Raw genomic sequence first — 17,750 nt, forward strand, 5'->3', positions numbered from 1 at the left:
TGAGCCAGCGCTATGAAGCACGCGGAGCCCAACGTTCCGCGCATGATTGTAAATATTTTGTCAATTCGTACGGTTTAAAGATTGCACCGTGCGAATGCTTTTTTTAATTTGGGGAAATAACACGGAACTGGAGCCTGTGTGACAATTTTTAGACCACGTTTGGCGATCAAGGATGTTGTGTCGTCAATGAGTGTTCCTGTGCTGATCCGGGGCCAACTGTGCGGGTCAGAAGGCCTCCTGTGTCAGGGAGGGGAGCAATGAGATATGATATATCCTTCCAATGGCCTCCGGATCGACCATGAGATCCCGTCTCGTGTCACTAGAGTGACAGCCAGAAGACGCTTCGCGATGGAAAGGAGTGACCCTTCAGCTCTTGACCGGAACCGGTAATGTGCCTTTGGTTTTCTAGCCAAGGGCCCCCTTGCCCGCAAGAAATAAAGGGCCTCTTTATTGTTGAGTAGAGTGGAGGTCTCATTATTGTTGAATAGAGTAGGTCGAAATTAATTCAAAAACAACAAGCAAGGCCGTCCCATCTTTGCCCAAGAACGTTCATTTCTTCAGAATGGATTAGTGAAAAAGTGCGTCAAAATGTTTGAACATGCCTGCCCGCAACCTCGAGAGCAAGGAGAGCGATGGTCTGGGTTGCAGCTTTCGTAAAACCGAATGGCGTTGGCCACTGCAAGTGCCACCAGACAGTGGGCGCCGTGTTCATCTATATTCTGGACAGATTAATAGTTACAGAAACACGCAAAATAGAAAACCTACCTTCATTCTTCCAGTTCCACCACCAGATTCCAGCCCCACTTCGCGGTGCTTTAAGGGCCAATCCGTTCTTATCATCAGTCTAAAAATCGCACACGTGTAATATGCGCCCAGACCGCCTTGTAGATGTAAGATTTGATGTCATGGAGCGTTCAAAAGTACTTCTTTCAGAATTGTCATCATTTTCGTCCACCCGTTAGCCACGGCTCAGTAGCTGTTGAGCCGAAGCTGCGCGGCCTACGGAGACTGCAACGCCTGGCGTCGAGATTTTTTAAATAAGATTCGCGAGCACGCACGCCCAAAATTATGTAACATAGGTTTTATCACTAACCGATTTAAGTGTTCAAAAATAAAGGTAAATTTCAGAACGGTTGTCATTTTCGTATACCGATGGACCATGACGAAAAGTTACCCACTGAAAAGTATCCATAGTCCGCTCTGCGGGCTATGGAGGCTGCAACGCCTGATGTCGAGGTTTTTGTTGCTAAGATTTGGGAGCGCGCATGTTAAAAACCACGTTATATGAATTGTATAACTAACTGATCCTGACCGAAAGCTAAACATTTCCAGATGAACATGACTTGGCAATGTTAATACACAGTGTTGACCACTCAACCTACAATGAAAATATTCACCCTCAAATTTCGATCAAACATATCGATCTACAATTTACCTTCACGGTGTCCTCAATGTCTGTAGAACGCAGACAAACATTATGAAAAAGCTTCTGAATTCTATCGGTTTAGAAACGGTCCCCTAAGCCCTTGCAAGTTGGGGATGGCGGTGATTTATTCCATGCGGCCGTTAAACGCCTGATTTCTGCAGTTTATCGACCTTAGCACGCGCTCGGTTGGGGGTCGAATGACTCGCCCCCGAAAGGTTTTCCAGAATGGCACCGAACGGCGCGGCGCGGCCGCGCCCTGTTTTGTATTGCCGTAGACAATTTAAAAGCGAATCGTTTGACATAAAACAATTTAGATGCATTTTGTAAGGTCGCTCGCCTATGACAGGTCAAAGTCAGACCATCGTTTCTGGGAAATCCACTTCTAGGGAGTCGTTCAATCTGATGCCAAAATGGAGTGTTGGACGAAGCTATAAATCTCTGAGATCCTTTCTTAGGCATCACAAATACTGAATGAGCAAAATACGTTCACCTAAGGTAATGTTTGAAGGTGAAACCAAGGTCAAAGCCAACCTGTTTTTTACGCTAGGGCTTGCTGCAGGAGATTTTTCATTTCCCGAGGTCACGGCCTCGCTTCATGTCACCGGAGCCACACCAAAACAGTCCTCTGATTCACTGGGCCCGAGGAATCGGGATAGCCCCTGCGTGTGCACAAGTGTCACCTGGGGAGCCTGAGATCAGGCGCGTGTTCAAGACTGTCCCGCCAGGCTGAAGCCTCTGATATGTGCATGGCGCGCGCGCGCGCGCGTGTGTGTGTTAACTAACAGCGTGATAGCGTGCGTGTAACAAGATAAATTCCCGGTGGGCCGCCTACAAATATATCAAGACACCTATGCTCCCGCGTGGAGAGCGAGACCGTGCGCGTGTGATAGCAATGGCTCAGGACCATCGAATGACACCGAAGCATCATATCATATTTATCCACTGGCGCCAGCGTTTGACATCACCCGCTGGAAACGTACACTCGCGCATGATGGTGGCCGCGAGGTGCGTGGAGGCGACCCGTCGACTGACGTGTCTGCTGGTGAGTTTTACGGTGAGGACGGCGACTTGCGGCCGCCAATTTGCGAACGGGGGATGAGTCATTCCCTCTGTGCATAGATCGACCCAACCAGGGGCCCATTTGTATGTCTCGAACATCGCTTAGGTAGAGCTATGCTTTACATGAAAGCGGCGTTGCGGAAGTGCGCTCCGGAGCTGGAACTGGTTTTGAGTGATACGACCGCGCCCAGCCGACCTGCGACACAGCCTACCCGCCAACCGGTGAGCACCCGGCCGATGACCGCGTGAGGGGGACGCCGTCCACCGCCGCGGGCGCCGCCTGCTGCCTGGTCGCTAATCCCGACAGTCAGATAGGACTGGTCGCCATAACACGCCTTGCGAGTAATTCGTGCTACGCTGCTACCTTCCGTGCTTTAAGCTTTCTACGCTTGATCCCGAGGAACATCAGTGTGTTTGGAGATTGCATGTAACTCGCTTGTGCGAGATATTCGCCTCGGAGCGGCCGATCTGCCGCCTGACATAAGTACCACGGTGAACAATTGGTATTCGTGAAAGCATCGGGAGCGGCGGTCATTTTGCGCCCAAGCCGGTTGAAAATATTCTGGACGTGACGCTTCAGACAACTAATCCTCCCCGCCGATGTGAAAGCGACTCCGAGTCAGAGAAGGGACAACAAGCCAAAATCGCGGGCAGGTAAATCACGGGACGATGCATAACAAAGCAGGCCACTGATGACCTTCTCCCAGTATCCACTCCAGCCCCCGTCCCCTATCCCTCGGCTCAATACACCCTACACTTCGCGTATTCTCCGAACGTTTCTCAGCCCGACACGAGCAATGAGCATGTGATTCACATGTTGGCTGTTTACTGCAATGTTTACTTGAATTGAAGTTTACCGAGCCTCCACGCGCCAGAACGCAGAACTCGAAACTGGGCGTTGCCCTTATTTTGGAATGTTTGCAACAGAACACGCTTAACGTTACCATGTTTTATTGCTCTTCAGACGCGCCTTGTGCCCCCGCATGGGACCGGACTACAGACGGCACGTCATTACCCATCCTCCATTAGTGTTTTAGATAAATGTTGCCGAGCCGCAAAAGCAGGCCGGGTCAAAGGCATAACAAAGCGTACAATCTCAGCAGGACTGCAAGCGCCAAGCGCCAGCAATACCAAAGCACACGGTCCTGACCGGCCCGATGTGTGAAGGCCTGCCCCTCTGTCGGTGCTCTCCAACCTCCACCGTCCTTCCTCCCGACTGTGCCAGACACGAAACATTACAGTCAGAGCGGTGTATTATACTAATCAGTTCTTCTTGGCCTTGGTGGGCCGGGGCGGCTCCTGGGAGCGGATGATGGCGGCGGCGCGGCGCGACGCCAGGCCGCGCAGGTCCTTGCGGTAGTTGGCCGCCTTCAGTGCGCGGCGCACCTTCTGGATGGAGACGCGGCGGCCCTTGGTCAGCGGCTGGCGCAGCACGCTCTGGCCCGGCTTGTGCTGCGGCACACGACACGCCGGGGGTCATCACCGGGCACGCTCCAGCCGCGTGGTCGGCTCGGCACTCACTGGCTGCAGTACTGCCCACACGGTGACTCGGATTTTAACGCCTATTAGCGTCACAAACGATTTTGTGGAGACTGTTTTCGCAAAACACTAAAAGAAGTTTCGGAGCGTTTGACAAGCAACACCCGTGTCTTATTTATTCTTTATTTAAACACAATTCATCGCTTTAACATTTCAAACTGCGAAAGCGCGGAACCTGAAAACGCACAACACGTCATTTTTGGGTCCGTCAATCAATTTGCATACTTTTTAGCCGGGTCCAGACATCATGTATAACGGCATTCCAGTGTCACTGTAAGCTTTCCTGGCGCTTCTGGGCAATACGTCAGCGGCCAATGGAGACAATGCCAGCTACAGCTATTAGTGACATCTAAGGTCCTCGCTTCATTTCAGATCGCTTGAGGCTGCAATCGCAAATCACACGCGGATGTCATTATTTACGTGGGCATTGCCAGTGTAAATTGAACAATATGCCTGCAACAATATTCCAGGCATGCAGCCAAATAGAGTGGCAGGACATAGACAATTCATTGATGACATGAGCGCTACCCTTTTGAAGCTTTAGTTCTGAGACAATCGCCCGTGTTACATTCCAGGGTGGATGTACACGTGCGAACACGAGCTCCTTCGCGTGATTTGGTAGCTTAACGGGAACCACGGGTATGAGCGCGCGTTATTCTGGCTCCGTCAGCCGGCATGCGTCTCGTCTGCCAGATGTTATGCGTTAGATGCCTGCGTCCCAGCCCCGAGTGCCAATCTGTTCCACACAACAATGTTGCAAGTCGCACGCCCGTCAACACTGCAAGCTGGCAACGAGCTCCGTTAAGCGGCTTCGTCGAGCCGCTTGACGGAGCTCCATTCACGGCTTTCGGAACTCAAGAGTTATAAGCTTCGTCAACGGCTTTCCTCGCTCAGCGAGATAGGTGTGCCAAGTCAGGTTTCTCGTTTTAACGGACATCACCACGCCATTTCAACACAACAGACTGTACTGTGCTCTACAGTACTCTCTGATTTGGTGCGACACCAAACTAAGCCAAGCAAACGTTTAGCTCCTACTTCCCGCTCCCAAGATCGCTAGGTAACAATGACGACCGAGTGAGCCGATCAGTAACTTACGATTCCTACCCACTGTACTATATATTCCTACCTATTATACTTACGATTCCTACCTGCTATATGACAGGTACTAGAACATTTCAGGAAATGTCGCTCGAAAAAGGAATTTAAAAAATGCGAGACCATATCAAGAAACAGCACTAAACACATTAGCCCGACAAAGAAGCGTTTATGGGGGTTCTAGTTCACACATGAAGCCAGATACCCAAGCGACAGCAGTGGGATGTTCGCACTTGTATTCGTTCAAGACTATCCACAAGTTGGCTTCCCAACGTCTAACGAGGTTCATAACAACGTTCAATAGGTCCCACTCGTTACAGCGCAGTGACGGCGGATACCACGAAAAGACGTACGAAGCTGAACGATGAATATGACAAACATGCCAATTTGAAACAAACCAATGACGGAATACATCACATAACAATGCATAGCACACACGCATTAAACTAACCCGATGCAAGTGAAAGTCATGCATCTGAGATTGCAGGCCGAATTTGTGGCCAGTCAATGCCAATGTCGAAACCGCCAGTCATGTAAGCTGCAATTACAAGGCTCGAGGGCGCCAGTACTCACCGCGGATCTCTTCTTCTTGGTGACCAAAACGGCACCCTTTCCACTGGTCGAGGGCTCCACGCCCACCACGTTGTTCTGCACGAACCCGTTGTAGCGGTACGTGTTCACATTCTTCAGGTTGTTGGCTTCCTGGAAGAGAAACAATCGCGTGACCATTACACTGTCGGCATGTCTACGATAATCAGCACTCGGCTATGAACATGAAGTCACTCAATGGGCTGTGCCTTATTCCTGCCATATGAATGGCAAAGCAACCATAATTAACATTTTAGGAATATATTTCGAGCTGTTTGGATTGGTGCGGGGTTCAGAATGCCTGTAGAACAGAGCTTGGTGCTCTGTTCAACCTGTATGAATGTTTGCCGTTCAAGTTCATTTGATGACTTGGCCTCGGCCACTCACTGGCCAGGACCGCGGACGGTTTCAGTGCGACGCAATCCTACCAGATGGCTGTCTCGAGCCAGCCTGACCGTCTCTGGCCACTGGCTGGCCAGGACCGCGGACGGCTTCAGTGCGACGCAATACTACCACATGGCTGTCTCGAGCCAGCCTGACCGTCTCTGGCCACTTGCTGGCCAGGACCGCGGACGGCTTCATTGCGACGCAATCCTACCACATGGCTGTCTCGAGCCAGCCAGACCGTCTCCGGCCAGTTGCCAGCTGACATTTCCATATGAATTAGACCAAACAATACGCCCGTTCTGGGACTGGTACCAGCCGCAGCTGGATTAAAATCTCAGCACACATACCCGGACCTCCCGAGGGCACGAATCCCCTGCCTATGGTTAAGTCACCATTCCAATATCTTTGGGTCCCCACCGCCAGGGCCTTTCACGAAGCCGCTGGCCTACACCGCAAGTTGTACGCAATAAAAGTTCCATTTTCGGGACAATTACGGAAGCACGGACAACGCACGACCAGACGGACCCGGTCTGGTAACGGCCGATTCCGGTCTGGTTCCGATCGGCTCCAGGTCTGGTCCGTCTGGTCCCAGTCGGTTCCGGTCTGGTCCCGATCGGCTCCAGTCTGGTCCCGGTCAGTTCCGATCTGGTTCCGGTCTGGTCCCGGTCGGTCCCGGTCCGGTCCCGAGCGGTTTCAGTCTGGTCCCTGCCGGTCCTGCACTGGTCCCGTTCTGTCCGTCCGATCCCTTTTGGTCACGCCCCTTACCGTCCGACCCCGCTCCATCGCGTCAGGTCCTGTCTTATCACGTCGGACTCCGTCCAGTCCCGCCCGGTCCGATCCGATTCCATCAGGTCTTGCTTAGCTCCACCTGGTGCCGTTCAGTCTCGCCCAGTTACATCCGGTCCCATCTTGCCTCATCACACTCCGTCCTGCCCCGTTTAGTACTGTTCTGTAGTGTCCGGCTCGATTCGGTCCCGCCAAGACGCATCAAGTTCGATCTGGTCCCGTCCTGTCACATCTGGCTCCGTCCCGTCTGGTCCCGTCTCATCCCGCCTCGGTCCCAGTGGGTCCTGTTCGGTCACGTCTAGCCTCGCCCAGTGCCATCTGATCCCACCAGATCCTGTCTGGTTCCACCCAGTCCCGCCTGATTCCTGTTGGTGCTGTCCAGTTCCATTCCATCTGGTCTGCAACTACCTGGTCCCATCAGATCTCTTCTAGCTCCACCTGGTCCTGATGTAACTGTCACCAGGTTGGCAGTGATATTTTGACATACCATACAATCAGGTGGAAGTGTTGAGACTTTCCACTATCTTCCACAAAAGCAGCTGAGTCTCACCACACATTTTTGTATTGGTTGATGCAAACTGTGTGAGACACATGTGAGGGAAACAGTGATTTATTATAATTTTGCAACAGAAATAGTGATTTATAATTATGGAAGGGAAACAACAATCTATGACTATTTTAAGTGTTTCAATACCTTGGTCACCAGTGCCAGGGGTTTTAATATTTTGGTCATGATATTACCCCCTCTCTCCCAAATCACATTTCAAGGCCTGCTGCCCCTCCCTCACTCAAAATTAATCAATCATCATCCAACCAAGCAGTGGCTCACCCAGCATCTAGGTGCTCCAGGCTTGACAAATGGGCTGGACATGTCATATGTCTGAATTCAAGGTCAAAGAGAAACAGACAAGCACCAACGAATTGCTTGCATGGGCCAACAGCCTGTATTCTGACATAATGAATCTACCTTTACATCAGTGCACACCTCACTGGATGATTTTTAGATGCTGCATATGGCCAGTCTGAAAACTATAGCAACATGACCTAGAGGGTGTTTGGGGCAGATAGATTCCTGTTCCAGATACAACAGTAAGCTGTCCTACATTAAACAAAATTTGTTAACCTTGTTAATGTTCCTATTGGGACTTAGTACTCACTCAGCAGCTCAGCCATATGGCATTGCCTGCCTCTTACCCTGCCAGGGAGGGCAGACACCTAAGAAATCAGGTTAACGCAGACAAGCCAACCATTACACTACCACCATTCCTTGTTAACCACACTTATTCCGAAAACACCAATTACAACATTTGTCACTTGCTGTGGTCTTCCCCATTTAAGTACAATTTTATCATGTTTGCCACAAATTTTTAATAAGATGCCCTAAACTGGAAGATATCCCTCAACTTTGTCCTAATGACATCTAACCAAACATTGTAAGTAAAGATTGGCAGATAGACTGATCTGTAGCAGCAAGATACATTCAAAAACATTTTGTGCATCTATTTATACTATCTACTGCATGATTCACATCCTAGATATAAAGAACCTGATCATTTTTGGAAGTGTCAGGCCTATTAAGCTATGTAGACATTGATCCATGGAAACCACAAGTTTTATATCATGTGCTACAGAGGATTTAACTTGAAATTAAGTCACCTTGAGGCATGCATGGCATTCACCCATGTCAATTGGATAAGTAATGAGCAGGATACTGAGAATAAATACCTTGCTGAAGGGTCTACGGATGTTGCGGGACTTCATCAAGTGGGCATGGTTGTTACGGACCATCTGCCACACCAACTCAGGTGATGCCAGGGATGCCATCTGAAAAAAACATTGGTCAGATGCAAAATAGTGAGATTCACTTCACCACATTAAATTGTCAAATAAAATGAACCTAGTAAAATATGCAGGCACAGCATTATCAGCGTAGGGGTTTTGAAAATTAGGTGGCACAGTGCACATAATCACACAAAGGCAGATGCTGTCATTACAACATCCCCCCGCAAAGTTTGATTAGTACTAGCCGAACATTCAGGCAGCAAATCGTAATATAACAAATCGTGACAAGCACCATGACAGCCTGCATGCAGGGTGATACCAAATTTTCGTCATACCGTACCTACCCTACTTAAGGTAAGGTAAGGTAAGGTAAGGTATGACAGCCCGCATGCAGGTTGATACGAAATTTGCGCAATACGTAGATCATTCGACTACATATCGGCCAATAGGGAACATAAAAACACCTTGTAAAAAATCTCAGATTACTTAACAAATAACGATAACTGTATAGAACCTTCAACGCTCCAACGTCAATTTACGTACCTTCCACCGCTTCTGTCGACGGCCAAAAGGAAGAGATGGGGACGCTAAAACAACGCTGCCATTTCGAAATAATGTTTTCATAAGACCTCTCAGCTGTCCAAAACCTAAGAATGGGGTAAAAAATACCAGAAATAGATACTTAAAGGCTACCGAAGAAAAAATTAAGGAAGCTTGAATGATATAAGGTGCATATCATAGAAGAGAAGGCTTTCTTTCAGTTCATTTGTTTTCAATGACGTCAATAGCTGTACCCAGATTGCTACCAAATTGCATCTTGCTGAATTGGTGCCGAAACCGACGCAGCTATTTCAGTTCTGGTATGCAGAAACGCGCCTGTTTGTGGCTGGGAGGGTTGGGCGATATCATCATCATGTGTAGTCGGCAGGAGTTGGGTGTTTGGGTGGGGTGGCGACGCCGAGGTTAGTCGGTCTGTTAGGACGAAGCTACGAGCTGGGGTGCGTTCCATTACATTAAAGTTTGCATGTGTTTCTGTGGTTCAGTTAACGAATGGATGGTTTGCTTTACCCAGGTGTAGGTGTACTTTCCTACCTAACGTTAGAGAAAATCATTGCACACCATTCGTCGCGTTCAAGGCGGCACATATCGTAAATCATCTCAAAACAGGTAGAATCATGCTCCTACCTTCGAATTTCAATAACTTCGATGGCGAGCTCCCGAGCGCCGCGCGCACCGCACCGCCTGGGCTCCCCAGCGCCGTTTCTGCGTTGCCGTTGCGTAAATACAATATTTCTGCTTACCAAGAACTCTACAAAATGTACGGGACCAAGGTAAACCATTCGTCGTGTTTAAGGCGGAACATATCGTAAATAATTTCAAAACAGATAGAATCATACTCCTACCCTCGAATTTTAATAAATACGATAGCGAGCTCCCGAGCGCCGCACGCCCCGCACCGCACTGCCTCGACATCCAAGCGCCGTTTCTACGTTGTTGCGAAAGCACAATATTTCTGCTTATCAAGAACCATAAAACATGTGCGGGACCAAGGTAACAATAATAAAGCAACCAAAATAGTTTCTTATCGAGTTTAGGTACATTTATGAAACACGCAGGTCAGAAAAGTCCAGAACATATCCTATCCTAACCTAACCTAACCCAACCTAACCTAACCTAACCTAACCTAACTGAGAATAGACCAGAACCTAAGCTAAGCTAAGCTAAGCTAGCCTGACCTGACCTGACCTGACCTGACCTGACCTGACCTAACCTAACCTACCTAACCTAACCTAACCTAACCTAACCTAACCTAACCTAACCTAACCTCACCTAACCTAACCTAACCTAACCTAACCTCCCCACCCTATATCCCCTTCAACCCAGCATCTCATTGACATCCATGTTCCATGCCATCTATAGGTGCCATATAGTGAGCTTTTATTTAGCTGCCATGTTCTCATTTTGCTTTACATTCCCCACCCAATCCCCCTGCAACCCATGGTCCCGTTGGTGTCGAGGATCAAATTTCATGGATTCTTGCTACCTTGTCCCGGTACATTTTTATGGTTCGCAGTGAATATGGTTTATAGTTATAGTATGGTTTATATAGTATAGTTTATAGTTATAGTTATGGTTTATAGTATGGTTCACAGTTAATATGGTTTACATGGTAAATATGGTTATGATAAATATGGTTTATGTTCAGTAAACATTTTTATGGTTCACAGTTAGGTTATGGTTGTCCTGCCTTAAACATGACGAATGGTTTACTTTGGTCCCGTACATTTTGTACAGTTCTTGGTACGCAGAAATATTGTATTTACCCAACGGCAACGCGGAAACGGCGCTGGGGAGTCCAGGCGGTGCGGTGCGCGCGGCGCTCGGGGGCCCGCCATCGAAGTTATTGAAATTCGAAGGTAGGAGCATGATTCTACCTGTTCTGAGATTATTTACGATATGTCATGCCTTAACCATGACGAATGGTGTACAATGATTTTTTCTAACGTTAGGTAGGAAAGTACACCCTGACCGCTTTACCCTTTCATTGGATTTGTTGAAGGTGCAGAGTCAGGGTGTACTTTCCTACCTAACGTTAGAAAAAATCATTGTACACCATTCGTCGTGTTTAAGGCAGGACATATCGATAAATAATCTCAAAACAGGTAGATTCATGCTCTTACCTTCAAATTGCTAGTTTTGAATAATTTCTTCTCAGCCAAAATGGACCTATCTGCAAAACTATCTCATAAGAGCTAATAATATGTGCATTGCTATGAAATCTCATGCAGTGCAGCATTGTCATTAGCTGCTTATGCTAGGCATATGCCTGCAAGCTATTGGACATATGAAGGACTTCCTCTTTCCTCCTAGCATTGCACATCACACAGGGCTTAAAAGCTTTGCCTTATCCTGTATGCACCCCAAGCGTTAAGGCCAATTGACTTATTAGGCAGGTTTGCTTTCCCATCTGTTACCACATTCATTTTAGACAGCAACAAAGTTAGGTAACATAACTTATATGTAATAAGCAAGTTCAGGTAGCTATGGAGTACTTTCATATTCATGGAATATATTATTCATAGATATTGAACATCATTCACCTCCACCTTCATTTCAGTCAGTGATAACTCATAATCCAATGTGATGCACATGAATAGGGCTGACTGGCTATGGAGGTAATCACCATGATGAAAATTGTGAAACTTATAATCCAATGTAACACACATGAATAGGGCCCGCTAGCTATGGAGCTTATCTCTATGATGAGCAGTGCTCATTGAGGATTGTGAATTTGCATGTCTGGACTGGGTGACAAAGGCGGTTTCCATGTTCAGAAGGGTTTTCTCACCAGTATTCAATGATGTCTGCAACCTGGATGTGCTGCTTTGACCTAGTGCCTCTTTTTTCACATCCCTGCATGTACACTTGCTTTTGGAGTAACTATGGATCTTTTCTTGCAGATCAAAATGAATGAATATTCTCCTAGCCTCATCCTCTTGATTAATGGAAAAAGGAAATCAGGAAAAGACTTTTTTGCAGAGCTGCTGCACAAAAGGTAAAGACTGCTCTCAGAAGTGGCCTAAATGCACTTGAAAAACTATGTGCAGCTGGTCTACAGATTACCTGAGCAGCAGCCTTGCAGTACCAGTGATCAAGGTTATTGTTGCACCATATGCCATTGTCTCGGATCAAGATGCTGCAAATTAGAGGTCATGCTCTACCTGTTGAGCTGGGTGCACAGTAGCCAGATGCAATAGACATTATTCAAAATGAGTTTGCAAGTGACAATTATTGTAACATCCAGCATGGTATGACATGCCATGCCACACCATGTTATGCTATGCCATGCCATACCGCACATGATGCCAGTCTTTTGCATGGAACGTGTTGACGTCCTTAGTCGTGTTCTGTCTTTGGGTTGTTCAACACTATTTAGACAACTTGCGAGCTGTGTTCCTCGTGTGGCCTGATGCTGTGGAGGTTGGCTGCTGACTAGATCACGGAAGTGTGCGTTCAACACGCCTGTCGTCACCGTCACTCAGATTGGGCGACGAGAGATCCGTCATCGTTCGGCTGTCGGCCCCCATCAAGTCCCGCTTCGCCCAGGAGTATCGCCTCGACTACAATAAGCTGCTCAGTGACTCTGACTACAAGGAGAGGCGAGTCAAAGGAGTGCTGACTTCTGCGCCAGACCGGTCGCTCGCTGCCAGCCCTAATACCAGACCGGCCGCTCGCTGCCAGCTGGTACCTGCTGACACAGACTTTGCTGCACCTTGCGTCTGTACAAATCTGGCAGCCATGGTGACAGTAGTTGTGCAGAAGTGATCGCATACCGGCCCCAGCCCACATCAGTTGACGCCGGGTGGCACAGCAGTACTGTCTGCATTACTGCACTGTAACCAAACATACTGGTCCCTCACCTGGTGTTTGTCAATGCATATGCTGAAGGATGCCACAGCAACATTCTGGCTTTTATGGCAACACTTGGCTCAGCTCTGATATGGCCACACAGCAGGGATCGGTCTGAGGAGGGAGCACTGCTCCTGGACCCGGGCCCGGGCGCAGTGACCTGGCCCCGGCCCGACTGCGGCCCATGACCCGTAACCTGACCGGCAGGTACCGCCAGGAGATGATCGTCTGGGGCGAGCGCATGCGTGCCGTCGACCCGGGCTACTTCTGCCGCCTGGCGCTGGAGATGGTGCCGGCTGCCGGCCGCGCACCCGTCTGGATCGTCAGCGACACGCGACGGCGCACCGACATCAGGTCAGCGCATCCGTGGTGGGCCAGGCTCGGGGTCAGGTCAGCGCGTCCGTGTCCGGCCAGGTTCGACGTCAAGTCAGCGCGTCCGTGTCGGGTCAGGCCCGTGATCAGGTCAGCGCGTCGGTGTCGGGTCAGGCCCGTGATCAGGTCAGCGCGTCGGCATCGGGACAGGCCCCGAGGTCAGATCGGTGCGTCGGCGTCGGGTCGGGCCCGAGGTCAGGTCAGCGCGTCGGCGTCGGGTCAGGACCGAGGTCAGATGAGCGCGTCGGTGTCGGGTCAGGCCCGTGGTCAGGTCAGCGCGTCGGCGTCGGGACAGGCCCGTGGCCAGGTCAGCGCGTCGGTGTCGGGTCAGGCCCGAGGCCAGGTCGGCGCGTCGGCGTCGGGTCAGGCCCGTGGCCAGGTCAGCGCGTCGGCGTCGGGACAGGCCCGTGGCCAGGTCAGCGCGTCGGCGTCGGGACAGGCCCGTGGCCAGGTCAGCGCATCGGTGTCGGGTCAGGCCCGAGGCCAGGTCAGCGCGTCGGCGTCGGGTCAGGCCCGAGGTCAGGTCAGCGCGTCGGCGTCGGGTCAGGACCGAGGTCAGGTCAGCGCGTCGGCGTCGGGTCAGGCCCGAGGTCAGGTCAGCGCGTCGGCGTCGGGACAGGCCCCAAGGTCAGGTCAACGCGTCGGCGTCGGGTCAGGCCCGAGGTCAGGTCAGCGCGTCGGCGTCGGGTCAGGCCTGAGATCAGGTTAGCGTGTCGGCATGCTGACCGCAGCTCTGACTCCCCCGTGTCGCTCTCTCTGCGGACCACCTCGCCTGATCGTCGCCGAGTCTCCTGCCCTCGTGCTAATGCTGATGCTGATGACCTCCCTGGCTGCGTCTTTGCTGAGTCTTGTCGGCACGCCTCTGGCCTAGACGCAGAGTCGTGCTCACGTAGATGCGAGGACGCACGCGTGCATTGGACTCTGCTTTAGCCGTTTGGACTCTGGCGCACTGGGCGTAGTTGGGATTGGGACTCTGAATAGCAGCTTGGAAGTCGTGCCACCGGAATGCCTTCAGGCACGAGCAGACAGTCGGCCGTCGGCGGTGGCTCGTGCGAGGCCAGAGCTCTAACGGGTTCGGCTCCGTTTCAGCTGGTTCCGCGAGTGCTACGGAGAGCGTGTCAAAACGGTGCACATCAAGGCCAATCTGACCGTGCGCGAGCTCCGCGGCTTTGTCTTCACCAAAGGTTAGACCGTGCCCGTAGACACCATCGACCGAATATGCGGCGGTGTCGGTGGTCAGCTTGTTATATTGTGATCACGACCTGCTTGCTCGGACCGTGCTATGTAGTTCGTTGACGAACTTCAAAAAGCGCGGCAAGCGACATTAAAGAGCTCGATTTTTATTGATAATGATATTGGGTCATCATGAAAGCACTACAAATGACATATTTGATATACGTACCTAGAATAAAAAGGTGTCAGCTACGTCGACCATATGTAACAAATGCGTTAAACATCGCTAGAATGAGCACCCGGTCTACAGAAGTGGGCAGGCGGTGGCATTGCAGGTTATGTACCATTCAACGAGCTATTGCGAACGTTATATTTGTTTTACTGTACTCCACATCAAGCAGTTTATTGTGTGTTGAACATCACGGATCTCGCCGCGTTCCTGCGTTCGTCCAAGTGAAGCGTATCGGACTCTTCAAGCCAGAAGGCTCTCAGCGACGTCAGTAGCGTCTCTAATGTCACGACAGGGTCTCAGGGTCCGTGACCCAGGTGGGATCCTCGGGCGGGTGGGCTCACGCCAGCCCCTGTGTGAGTGCTCGCACCGCTGTTTTGGTCAGCGCTGCGCTTGATGGGCCCGTTTGGGGGTCTGACCGTGTGCCGGCCCGGCCCGGCAGGGGTGGACGATGCCGAGTCCGAGTGTGACTTGGACGGCGTCGCCGACTGGGACCTGACCGTGCTGAACAACGGCGACCCGCGCCCGCTGGAGGAGGCCGTCGAAGCGGCCGTCGGCTGGTGCCCCTGACCGCAGCCCCGGCAGGACGTCGTATCGGACCTCGTGTCACGTGACTTGGCGTGACTTTACGTACTCCAACCGCACTCCTAAGCAGACCTCCAGCTGGATAATGGACTGGTCAATCCGTTTTTAGCACCGTCTCTGGTCAGACCCATTGCGGCACCTCTCTGATTGCTACTGGCATGTTTCTGAACCCAGCGTACAGAGCGGACGTTCTGTACCTACTGCTTGAAGCGGACGTTCCGCTGCAGACTGTGACCGGGCGTTTGGCCTGGCCTGGCCGTCGAACGTCCGACGTGGCTGCAGACCGTCCCTCAGGCGGCCATACGGACGACAGACTGTGACCGGGCGTTTGGCCTGGCCTGGCCGTCGGACGTCCGACGTGGCTGCAGACCGTCCCTCAGACGGTCATACGGACGACAGACTGGCCAGGGCAAGCCTAGCCTCACTTTTGATGTGGGCACCGAGGTTTCGGGGCCTTGGGGCCTCGGAGCCTCGGGGCCTTTGAACACAGCTGCACATCTCTGGAGCACAACACTTGGATAGGGTCGGCTTAGCTAGCTCTCTTTCTCTCTTCGTCTCTCCCTCTGTCACGTACTGGGGATTCCGGTAGCACCGGTCGTCTGGCGCGTGGTACTGCACCTGTAAGCACAGTGGTCAGGCGCCAGACGTGGGAAAACTTACGGCCCTCTGGTTGTGGGATGGCCACACCATGCTTTCTAATGCTCAGATGATGATCAACCAGTCCTATCGCGGTCGAGGCCAGCAAAATGCCAGACGGCCTCCCATGGTCAATACCGTTTCTCAGCCTTCCGTCCTATAATTTTATGTGTTATAACAGTTTTAAGGTGTAATACTTGCCCTTTATATGATGGCATTCCACACGTATACTCGCCGTTAAATAATGCAGAGAATCCGAGCGACTCAGCCCGCTCGGTCCATCGCCAGATGGCTCTGTATGTCACTAATGTTTGCCACGTGGGGGGGGGGGGGGGGGGGGGTCTCATGAACCGTCGTGCAGAGACCGTTCGCAGGAGGCCCAGCCGCTGTTACGTCGTCTCGGGCCATGGGCGCTGGCGAGTCGCTCAAACCAGGGCTCAACTCTTGTGATCAACGTGGGCCATTGTCGGAGCTTCTGAGATAGTTACCAATGTTCCTTATGGAGTGTCATGGGCGCCTCGGCAAACGGCCGTACTGTTACTGTTACGAGCAAGGCATGGTGTTGGACGAACTGTTTCCCTCTGGTAGGGTGTATTTTTATACCTACTGTTTGCGTTGCTGTTAGACGAATCGCTTGTCTTGTATTGGGACGCACTGCGCTGTTTCTAATACAGCAGTTCACGTTTTAATGGCCGTCTGTCTTCTATAATGGGATCTTCTGTCACCAGCCCCCACGCGTTTCGCGCAGCTCGTATTGAGCGCCGCTTGAGCACGCTCGAAGCCTCCAAACGTTTGATTATTGGCCTCCGATTGGCCTGTAGAACCGATGCTGCGGTCGTCGTAAAGCAGTGCGTTTCGTACCAGGACACGCGTCTGCTGGGCCACGCCATGCGGTGCGCGATCGGCACGTGCTCATAGCTGACGCCGCCGACACGCTGCGCGCCGTGCCCGGTGTTCCATCGGCGTGTGTTCGGAGCTCCCGCCGCCGACACGCTGCGCGCCGCCATGCTTCCCACGCTTGGCTGGCGAGCCGGCGCAAACGACGTCGGAGAGCGGCGCCGCTCGGTCCCGGTTTTGCTGCAGGCAGCGCACAGGACCAGGTGGCGACTCGAACACGCCCGCACGTGGATGCTGAGTGCCAATCTGTGGTGGCCGTGCGTGACAGCGGTCGATCTCCGCTGCTGTTTTGGTGGAGATCGGAGCGCTCCAGTGGTCCGCTGGCGGTGTGCTGTTATCCGGCACCGGCTCATCGATGTGCTGAACGCGGGCTCACTGGGATACACAACCCAACAACGTGGTCAACAGCGACCCAGATGCGCCAAGGGCTTACATCGAACTTTGGACCCGGATACCCGCCACATAGAGAAGAGTCCTCTGTCCTCCGGTCTGTCAAGGCTTAAGTCCTTTGCGAGCCATGACCTCGGCGACCCGAGGTCATGGTCCGCCCCAGGGTCATCGGTCGCGCCGGGAGCAATCGATGGCACGCAGACGCTCTGTCGCGGGACATGGCGCGGGCGCGGCGTCCAGCCGACGTACCTGCCGGACTAGTGGCGCCCCCCTCGTCTTTCCGTCGACGTACCTGCCGGGCGACGGGTGGCGCCCCCCCCCCCTCGTCTTTCCGTCGACGTACCGGCCGGGCGACTAGTGGCGCCCCCCCCCCCCTCCCCCCTCGTCTTTCCGTCG

General features: G+C 51.8%; 2 protein-coding genes across 3 annotated transcripts; one reads left to right on the forward strand and one right to left on the reverse strand.

Annotated features, from left to right (window-relative positions):
• Window positions 1-3,720: 3,720 nt before the first annotated feature.
• RpL28 (ribosomal protein L28) lies at window positions 3,721-9,253 on the reverse strand. The gene is made up of 4 exons (XM_037226908.1): window positions 9,206-9,253; window positions 8,606-8,704; window positions 5,693-5,821; window positions 3,721-3,937 (listed from the first exon to the last, which is right to left on the reverse strand). Exons 2-4 carry the CDS (start codon window positions 8,702-8,704, stop codon window positions 3,749-3,751), a joined length of 417 nt encoding a protein of 138 aa, XP_037082803.1. The 5' UTR covers window positions 9,206-9,253; the 3' UTR covers window positions 3,721-3,748.
• A 297-nt stretch (window positions 9,254-9,550) lies between these two features.
• On the forward strand, window positions 9,551-16,396 carry Pmvk (Phosphomevalonate kinase). 2 transcript variants are annotated; one of them, XM_037227412.1, is made up of 6 exons: window positions 9,551-9,624; window positions 12,124-12,218; window positions 12,706-12,822; window positions 13,280-13,426; window positions 14,534-14,628; window positions 15,289-16,396. In XM_037227412.1, exons 2-6 carry the CDS (start codon window positions 12,130-12,132, stop codon window positions 15,414-15,416), a joined length of 576 nt encoding a protein of 191 aa, XP_037083307.1. In that variant the 5' UTR covers window positions 9,551-9,624; window positions 12,124-12,129; the 3' UTR covers window positions 15,417-16,396. The 2 variants fall into 2 exon arrangements, with proteins under 2 accessions (XP_037083307.1, XP_037083308.1); XM_037227413.1 differs by having other exon boundaries at window positions 9,566-9,660.
• Window positions 16,397-17,750: the final 1,354 nt, after the last annotated feature.

This window comes from Pollicipes pollicipes, unplaced genomic scaffold (genome assembly GCF_011947565.3).
Source record: "Pollicipes pollicipes isolate AB1234 unplaced genomic scaffold, Ppol_2.1 Scaffold_5724;HRSCAF=6776_pilon_pilon_pilon, whole genome shotgun sequence".
NCBI lineage: Eukaryota > Metazoa > Arthropoda > Thecostraca > Pollicipedomorpha > Pollicipedidae > Pollicipes > Pollicipes pollicipes.